This window comes from Camellia sinensis, chromosome 7 (genome assembly GCF_055761805.1).
Source record: "Camellia sinensis isolate YWXY chromosome 7, ASM5576180v1, whole genome shotgun sequence".
Lineage (NCBI taxonomy): Eukaryota > Viridiplantae > Streptophyta > Magnoliopsida > Ericales > Theaceae > Camellia > Camellia sinensis.
This window is the reverse complement of record NC_138967.1, coordinates 149,946,640-149,957,250: the sequence shown is the minus strand read 5'-3', so window position 1 is coordinate 149,957,250 and position 10,611 is coordinate 149,946,640. Positions and strand designations below refer to the sequence as shown.

The 10,611-nt window shown below is 35.5% G+C and overlaps 2 protein-coding genes across 2 annotated transcripts; one reads left to right on the top strand and one right to left on the bottom strand.

Moving 5' to 3' along the window:
• Positions 1-233: 233 nt before the first annotated feature.
• LOC145796210 (uncharacterized) lies at positions 234-3,620 on the bottom strand. Its single transcript, XM_082881246.1, has 6 exons — positions 3,587-3,620; positions 3,401-3,503; positions 2,161-2,653; positions 1,533-2,001; positions 968-1,364; positions 234-876 (listed from the first exon to the last, which is right to left on the bottom strand). Exons 1-6 carry the CDS (start codon positions 3,618-3,620, stop codon positions 234-236), a joined length of 2,139 nt encoding a protein of 712 aa, XP_082737372.1.
• Positions 3,621-5,394: 1,774 nt separating this feature from the next.
• Positions 5,395-8,304, top strand: LOC145796209 (receptor-like protein 7). Its single transcript, XM_082881245.1, has one exon. The coding sequence runs from the start codon at positions 5,395-5,397 to the stop codon at positions 8,302-8,304; it is 2,910 nt and encodes a 969-aa protein (XP_082737371.1).
• Positions 8,305-10,611: the final 2,307 nt, after the last annotated feature.

The window sequence follows — 10,611 nt, the reverse complement described above, 5'->3', positions numbered from 1 at the left end:
CTGTACAGCATTTTTTTGGCCAGAAGGACATGTTATGTAACTTGGTAGAACAAGTAACTACACTGGTGTTACAGCAAGAAGGGTGTAAATGTAAAAAATATATAATGTTTCATAAACTTCCATTATTGCAGAGTAATACGGTAAAGTTCTGGAAGAGTTAACATAATTATTTAATAATGTGAAACAAATATTCATTAACGTTCTCATATAAGATAAAGTTGATAACGAGTCTGCTACATCGCTTCCTTGCATGTTTTCCTGTTATGATGGCCCATTTTGCCACAACGACCACACCGAATGTGTTGAACAACGTCGCCCTTTGATGGAATTCTTTTCCTCTTGGCCCTTCTAGGAGGACGTTTGTAAACGGGTGGTGCAATGAGATAGTCTGATGGTGTGAACTTGGGTTTCGCCACGGTGGGAATTGGGTGAATTGACTCTTCATACGCTGCCCTATACTTCACCACGTGATAAAACGGTTCAATGTAATCGTACACATTCTTACTACTATTCCGAAAAGCAACAACCGTGTGGGGACATGGGAAACCATTTAGTTGCCATTGAAAACAACAACATGAGCGATTGCCAATGTCAACTAACACTGATGGGTGGAACCGAACCTCAAAAATATTGTCATCCGATTGACTAACAATCCAGTGCCTGCTATCTTTAAACTCAGACATCAAACGCTTTTCCATTTTCGGACAAAGTTCACCAACCCAAACGCTGGATTTCACTTTACGCTTTGACATTTTTTCCATGATCTTTCCCTTTATTGCATCCACTAATTGAGTAATGGGTAGGTGGCGAGCTTCCCGAATCCAATTGTTGAACGACTCTGTGGCGTTAGACCACATCTCACCGTATCGACAACCCCTATGAAAGGGAAACAAATAATGATGTACATGCCCTTGAATAAGTAATACACGGACAAGTGGAAGACACGAATATGAAGAAAAAAAAATACCTAAAGTACGCGTTGGCCCAATGTTGGGGATGCAGGTCTTGCAAAAAATTACCAACCACTACTGGGCTGCATTGTTTTAAAATTTCAATTTTCTGGTTGAATGACGTTACTGTAGGTGCGTAAGCACAATCTTGTAACTTCCGCATTAGACCAACTTTCTGATCAGTGTTAACATATTTCATTCGGTCACGAAGATTCATCTGAAGACGTAACAAACAAAATGCATGGTGTGCCGCGGGGAAGACAATGGGCATTGATTGTATTAAACCCAAATTACAATCAGACACGAAAGTTAAATTCCTAGCTCCGTCTATAACTTCGGCCAAATGACGCAAGAACCATTCCCAGTTTGATGAGTTTTCAGAATCGACAATAGCAAATGCGACGGGGAATAAACCTGCATAACATCATGTCAGTACCATGATGTGCAATCAAGTTGTTGCAACATAATGCAATATCAAATTATACAAAGTGCAAACTGCAAGTCACATGGTATGGTGATAGACAAATGTGTAACATAGTCCTGGATATAGTACAAATAACCATTACAAATTGTCATCCATACCTTGGTTTCCATCCTTGGCGGTGGTTGCGAGAAACGTCCCTTTGAACCTTCCCTTCAAAAATGTACCATCCAAATATAGAAGTGGACGACAACCATTGAACCCGTCGATGCATGCACGAAAATCTATGAAATACCTCACAAACCTCCCAGTTTGCTGATCGAAATCCAAATTAATGTAGCTATGTGGGTTGTTTTCCATAACAGCATCACTATACCACCTAAGTTGATCGAACGACATAGCGTGGTTGCCAAATACTTCGTTTCTTGCTTTTTCCACCCCCAACCATGCAACCCGATAACTAATATCCAGGCCATAATCATCCTTCATGTCGAACACCACATCCGTTGGTCGTGTCAGTGGTTGTTCATGCACACGTCCTGCGATCACATCGGACACCAAATCTGACCTAGTCCGTGGATTACAGTATGTTTGTACAGTAGCCCCACAGGAATGTACACTAATAAACCTCTTCAAACACATAATACCATTCAAAGGAGACACACGTACGTGAACCAACCACCCACACCCAGTTGACGTTACAAATTTGCATATAGCAGTGACACGTACAACGTCGTTTTTGACATACTTGAACTAAAACCCACATTCCACTGCATACTTGCACAATACCGTTCGGAATTCATGTGCACCACCCAAAAAAATTTGGCTAACATGTGTAATATCAAATGCCCACCCAGCAGACAAGTACGTCTTCTTTCGATGAGGACAATATGTCGCCAACAAATCCGTTCGGTCAACCATATCAGCTGTCCGCATATCCACGGTCTCACACTCCCCATCATCATGTGACACTGAAACACCACATTGAGTGGCAGACCCATTACCCCGTACTTGAATTATCACGTCAATATGTTCAAGCCCGAAAGACTTTGCAGGTAACAACATGTTTCGCACATCATCGTCAGAGTCAACCTTAAACTTATTATATCCTGGAATAGTAAACAATAAATAAACCAATTCCTGCTCCATGATATCAAACTTGTCGCAAACAGCATCAATTAATTGTTTGAAAGTGAATGCTTGATGAATGCGGAACACTGTGTTAGTCTGACCGAACGTACATAATAACAACACTGCGAACTTCATACATGCCAAAAACAACCTGCAATAACAGACACATTACACCCAAAAAAATTAACCAACCATTCATAATAACAGACCACAACCCATCCACAATAACAGACCACCACCCAAAAAACTACCTACTTCACTACAACAACACTTTTAACTCCTCCATAAACTTAACAAATTGTCAAATTAACATTTCGAAATCGAGAAGCTAAATATCGGCAATATACAATTGGTAACAAATAAGAAAAATAGCACAACCCGCAAATGTATTTAAACATACAAAATTAAATATACACGTATGCATATAGACAAGTAAAACAGATACATCAAACTTCACTACCAACCAAAATAACTCATGTTCAGTCTCAGAATGTATTCGATGCAACAAATTGCACTGTCATATGTTTTAACACTACATCAGCATATGCTAATAAACTCCTATTCCATCAAGATTAACATCAACACGGACAAACTCTCACAGACACACTCACGGTCGGAACATCGCCCCATACATACGACCTACAAACCAACATCAAAACACACATTACCAACACACCAATTCCCCCAAATACACCCACCCGAACTGTTCATGATGAAGGGAAGTTACAATATCACATCATACAAAACACCAATCCCTGCAAATACCCCAAAAAAAAATTCCAAACACCCCTATACAAAACACAGAAACGACAATGCGAGCAACAATAATAATGAAGCATATAAAACAACATAAAACCACAAACAAACATCATACATACAATAGTCCAACAAAACACACCCAAACACCATCAGAAAATCCATCGCAAACAGAATAACACAAGCACTAACATCAATCGAACCTGGAGGAACATCAATCGAAACGAAAACTCCAAGAATCAAACCTAACCACGCAAAAAACACACCAAGAAATGAACCATCATAGACCCAAAAACAACGTTCTCAGCAAGAACACTGTAACAGAAACATCCTACACTTCCATACGAGTCCACGCCTTCCATGGAATTCCCTCCTAATAAAAAGGAAAGTTACAGTATATCCTTAATAAACAAACACCAGGAAAACATCAAAACCAAAACAAAATATGGGCAAAAAGGTAAACATGATATATAATACATTTAAAAACAATATTATACCAAAAATAATCAGGACTAAATGGTTTAATAAAAAACATTCAGGACTAATTAGTGTAACATTTACTAAAATAGGATTTCTGAGTAATTTTTCCTAATTTAAAAGGTAAAATGAAAATTACACTATTTGAAATCATAGTAAGCCAATGGCCCTGTAGCCTGATAGCATATACATATAGGTTGGCTTGCCAACCAAGTGACTTGGGTTCAAGCAATCTCCCTTGTTAATTCCCCCTACCCCTATTAACCCCTAACATTTAATATTTAGGGGTTGTTTCGGGTAACCTAAATAAGTGTACTTTTATCTTTTTAGATTAAAAAGTTGAGGAAAAAAAGATGGATGCTTGGGTTAACTTTTTGACTTTTTACGAAAAAATGTGTATTTAAAAATTATATAAATAAATGTATAGGAGAAGTTAGTGAAGTAGCCGGTACAGTTGCAGAGCAGTGGGCTGATTAGGAGATAGGTTTGGGTTGCCTCCTTTTCGGGCTTGAATTGGACGGTGTTGTTCGGCCCGTGTGGGCCTACCATGGGTCCCGTTTTGCTAATCGGAACCGTTGAATGTGTAGAACTTGTCGAGTACTATATCCTTGTAAAAAATCACGTTGATTGAATATCGATAGCTATCTGATCCTTTTAGTTTTTTGTCAACTGTTAATTATAACACTATCCATTTTTTATACAAAACCGATTTAATCATGTAGCTATCCATATCCGATTAATGTGATTTTTTATAGACATATAGTACTCGACGAGTTCTACACATTGAACGGTTCGGATTATCAAAACGGGACCCGTGGTAGGCCCCCATTGACCCAACATTACCCTCCAATTTAATGAATATATATACCTAATTTTCCTTTTTTTTTCTTTGATAGCCCAATAAGTGCACTTCCATCAATTCAGTACCAGTCACATCAACTGGTTGGTTTGTATTAAAATGTTGTGTAAATTAATTTTTTTATATTTTTAATTTGTGAATAGTGATAACTTTTTAACTTTTTTAGTAACTTTTTGACTTTTTGAATTTTTTTTAGGATGCCAAACTAGGCCTTAATATCAAATTTCTCGATTTAAAAGTCATATCTATCCAAACGGAGCTAAGAAATATTTAACAATTGAACTCTACAACGTTTTGCAATGGAAAGTTATAAGTTCAATGTGTTTGTGTTACCCTCTCCCCTACTAATAACTAACACCTATTGATACATACCGTATGATATGAAAAAAGCAATGATATTCGATATATTTTTTGTCCCTTCAATGAAAATTAAAATTAAAATGCCAATTATAATGGAATATGTTGTAAACTGAATTCTTAATCACTGGTTAAGAATTCTGAGCACTAGTTATTTTGTGGGGATGTGATTTACTTTGTCTCTTTAATTTACACAAGTCTTTTCTAAGTCCTTATTAGGTGAGGATAATATAGACAAAAGATTATTTGTCAATTCTTTCACCACTCTTTAATTATTATTTTTTTATACAAAAAGACATTGACACTTGTTGTTTATAGACTTTTTCATGGTGTCATGCGTCCTAGTATGTATTTTTTACGACTCACTAATCCCAACTATAAAAGCACATCACAGCCATTAGCTTCATCACCCAAGATTGGTAACTTTGAGTTTGTTATGCAACATGGGTTCATCTTTCTATCTTCCTGTGTTCATGCTCTTGTGTTGTTTTTATCTTTTTATAATTTTGACTAACTCTTCCTCTTCTGCGCAGCCACTATGCCATGAAGATGAGAGTTCATCCTTGCTGCAGTTCAAGCATAGCTTTTTTATTAACAAGTCTGCTTCAGGTAATCCTTTAGGTTATCCAAAAGTTGAATCATGGAAGAAGCTCCAAGGAAAAAGCAGCGACTGTTGCTCATGGGATGGTGTCGAGTGTGACCACGACACTGGTCATGTGATTGGCCTCGACCTCAGCAGCAGTTTACTCTACGGTTCTATCGGCTCCAATAGTAGCCTCTTCAACTTGGTTCACCTTCAGAGGCTGAATCTTGCCGACAATCACTTCAATTTTTCTCAAATCCCATCTAGAATCGGAAACCTTTCGAGGCTAACTAGTCTAGACCTATACTACTCCGCATTTTTTGGTCAAATCCCTTCAAATATCTCATATCTTTCAAAGTTGGTTTACCTCGATCTCTCTGAAAATGATCTGAAACTTGAAAATCCGAATTTGGAAGACCTAGTTCAAAATCTTACCAACTTGAAGGTACTTGACCTCGGTTGGGTGAATATATCTTCTACAGTGACTCGTGCTTTCTCAAATATGTCTTCACTAACAACTCTTTTTCTCAAGAGTTGTCAGTTGTATGGTGAATTCCCAACAACCATTTTTCAACTACCAAACCTTCAGATTCTAAGCATGTCAAACAATGACAATCTCACTGGTAATCTGCCTGAATTTCACCGTAGTAGTCTCCTAAAGCTATTGTCAATATGGGGGACGAATTTCTCCGGAATGGTACCAGATTCAATAGGTAACCTTGAATCCATAAGTTATTTGGATTTAAGAGGATGCAATTTTTCTGGGATGCTTCCAGCTTCGCTCGGTAGTTTAACCAAACTCACCCATTTGGACCTTAGGTCGAACCAATTTTCGGGCCAAATTCCTGCATCGTTGGGAAACCTATCACAACTAACTGTCTTGCACCTTTCTGAAAATAATTTTGATGCACCAACCTTACCTTTGACACTAGGTAAGCTATCCAAACTCACTCAATTAAACCTTACAGATATGAAAATACGTAGTGAGATACCATCTTGGCTTATGAACCTCACCAAACTAACTCGTTTAGATCTCTCAGACAATCAACTACATGGCATGATTCCAAGCTCAATATCTCAACTCAGGCATCTTGAATATCTTAATTTTGCTGGAAACAACTTGAGTGGTAAAGTCGAGCTAGACATTTTTTTGAAGCTCCAAAACCTTGTTTACCTTGAATTGTCAGACAACAAATTGACGGTGCTTACCAAAAATAGTACCAATACCAATGCGACAATTCCGAAGTTTAATATTCTAGGATTGGCATCGTGTAACTTGAAGAAGTTCCCCAATTTCCTACAGTTCCAGGATGAATTGTTGGGTTTCTCTTTTAGTGATAACAAAATTCACGGTGAAATACCAACTTGGTTTTGGAACAACACCAAAGAATCTGTGGAAGATGCCAACCTTCGGAACAACTTTCTGACAGGTTTTGAACAGCATCCAGATGTCATTCCATGGCAGTCAGTAATAACGTTAGACCTCAGCTTTAATAAACTACGAGGATCACTACCAATTCCACCACCGTCCACCATTTTTTTTTGGGTCACTGGTAACTCATTATCCGGAGAAATTCCACCATCAATGATCTGCCACAATAGTTCTCTTCAAATCCTTGATCTGTCTAAAAATAACTTGAGTGGCACAATTCCTAAATGTTTGTCCAGTTTTAGTGATTCTCTGTTGGTGCTCGATCTAAGTTGCAACAATTTTCACGGCACTATTCCTCACATCATGGGGATCAACGTGAAGATGATTGATCTAAGTCAAAATCATTTACATGGGTTGGTGCCAAGATCATTGCAAAATTGTACATTGCTTGAGATTCTTGTTCTTGGAAATAATCAGATGAAGGATACTTTTCCCTCTTGGTTAGGAGCACTTCCTATGTTACAAGTTCTTATTTTGCGATCTAACAGATTTCATGGTGCCATTAACATTTCTCAAGCCAAATTAAAATTTGCAAAATTGCGGATCATTGACCTCTCTAATAATGGTTTCACAGGTAACTTACCATCAGAATATTTCGAAAACTGGAATGCAATGACAATTGTAAAGAGAGAAAAGTTAACATATATGCAGGAAATTGTAAATTCAAGATCGCGAACCTTGATTTTGTATATAACGCCTTCTATAATAATAAATAACAAAGGCACAAAAAGGTTATACCAGAAGATCCAAAAGGCCTTCATAGCTATTGATTTGTCAAACAACAAATTCAGAGGGGAAATTCCTGAATCTCTTGGAAGGCTCTATGGGCTTCAGATGTTAAACCTTTCCAACAACAATTTCACTGGTGTCATCCCATCATCCTTGGCAAATTTGACCGAGTTGGAATCATTGGACATTTCGCAGAACTTGCTCTCAGGAGAGATCCCTCAGCAACTAATCCAACTCACTTTCCTTGAAGTCCTAGACGTTTCTCACAACCATCTCACTGGCCGTATTCCTCGAGGGAATCAGTTTGATACATTTGAAAACAATTCATATGATGGGAATTCTGGGTTGTGTGGTTACCCTCTATCGAAGTTATGTGGAAATTCAGAGGCCTCACCACCACCATCTTTGAGCTTTCATGGTGATGATTCAAAGTTTCCAAGTGGTGTTGTTGACTGGATTATCATATTATTGGGTTATGGTAGTGGGCTGATAGTTGGGTTGGTCATTGGGCACACTCTGACCACAAGGTATCATGAATGGTTTGTTGAGAAATTTGGAACAAGGAAGCAAACTCAGAGAAGGGTGCAAAGAAAGAGAAGAAGAATCTAACTCACTACGCAGTATTTTATTATGTAATTTTTATCCATGTGTATGCTATTAGCTTTTGTGAGTGTAATTCTCAATAATGCTTTTGTGTAATTTGTTATTTCTCTTTTGAAGTAATACCAGTAGCTTCTGCTTGTAACCTAATTTTACAAATTGGATATTAATAAAGAAGAATAAATTTATCTTCATTGAAATGTTGGTTATTAATTATAATCCAAACTAGTTTTTTTATTTTTATTTTTTTTAATAATTATGATTGAATGTGATATAAAATTATGGACCATTATGGTATTTGACTATAACTAAATGATTTTTTTTCTATTTTTGTTACAATGTTTTTTTTCGTTATGACACCACATAGTATTAGTTATTATCAATAGTGTAGTGTTTTTAGTTAAGATTTTATAATGGTATTGTGACTCATAACCTAAATTGGCATTTTTAATCTATACAATTTTTTCTAAATAACACTTAAAGAAGGTAAAAGTTTGTTAATGTGAGATTTTGTCAAGCTAAGTAATGGTCATTCAACTTCAGCTTATGAAAGCCCAAAGCCTTTGGAATTGAGTAAAATTGCTTTGCTTATTTAAATTTAAACCCAAATCTTTCAGCACATTCGATTTTTAGGCTTGGAATTTAGCAAATCAATAGTAAAAGCCCACTTTCATACTTGGGCCATGTTTATTATACAAATTAGGCCCACTTTGATTTGTCCGATAATGGTCCCGTTTGGTAGAATTGTGGGAAAGTGATTATAACTTATAACTTAACAACTTATACCTTATAACTGTGAACATAAACTGATTTTTGACTTATAAATTAAGCTTCTCCTCCCCCACTCAAAGAATAAGTTAATTTTTTACTTACAAAAAGCTATAAACTGTATTGTTAAGCTGAACCAAACACATCAAAATAGCTTAAATTAAGCTAAAAGTTGAAATAAGCTGGAAATAAATCCTACCAAACAGGGCCAATTACTGAAGAGGGAGATGGCACAATTTCTTAAAGTTTGGCCAGTTTTTGTAATTCTCTCTGGGTGTTCAATTTGAGAGGCAACAGTTTTCATGGCACTATTCCTCAAGCTTTGTTCCTCAAACATTCATGGAATTTATTAAAAATTACAGACCTCAATTTTAACAGGCTACAACGAGCACTCCCAGTTCAGCCACCATTTGTCCCTTATTTATAGGGTCATTGACAATTTATTAACAAGACAAATTCCACAATCAATTTGCTATAATAGATCTCTTTATAAATTAGACTTGTCTGATAATAACTTAAGTGGCACCAAGTTGATTTGAAATTTCATTTTATCCCTTGAAGCTATATCTTAAAAATTTATTTGCCCACTAAATATAAAAAAATTAAATTTAAATATTTAATAAATAATTTTTTATCTCAATAATGAAAAAAAATAAAATTTAAATAATATATATTTTGCAAAAAAAAATAAAAAATATAAAAATTATATTTAGAATTATCTTGAGACTTTGAAGCATGGATAATTCGACAAACATGTCGAGTACTTACCAACGTATGATATTTCTGCATACATACTAGGTACACAAAATATGTACTCAAAATTTTCTTTCTTAATTTTTGGCCTACCCAGACATATCTAGTATATATCTATATTGTGCTATACCTTAGTCAAAACAATATTTTTCTTCTATTACAAAGATAAAATTCCTTTTACTAGACTTTTTCTTTCATTTTTAGTTTTATACTTAGTATGATTTTAAAATTAAGTTATGGTTTGTAAGTTATTTAATATAATAATATTTAATTTTGATTTATCTTATATTTGTACTTTTGGCATTAAATGTCAATTATATGTTGGATTTAACAAATTAAACTATTTAATCAATTTTTGTGTTATTCCAAATAAAAAATAAATATTTTTTTACAAATGTATTAAACCATTTAACTAATTTTATATTTTTTTATTATTTTTTTGCAAAGTATATATTATTTCAAATTTAATTCTTTTCATTATTGAGATCAAAAATTATTTATTAAATATTTAAATTTAATTGTTTTATATTTGGAAGGCAAATTGATTTTTAAGGTATAGTTTGACGAAAAAATGAAATTCTAAATGAATTTCGGTGCCACGTTAGCACATGTCGTCCAATTGTAGATAGAATGTGACAGCAGGGGCCAAATTGATCAAAATTTTGAAAGTTTGGGTGTAAAATTGATATTAATCGAAGTTTGGAGATCAAATTGAAAACACATGAAAGTTTGGGGGGTGTAGACGTCCCCGAACGCCCCGGGAGGAACGAGCTCCCGTTCCGTTCATTTTGGGGT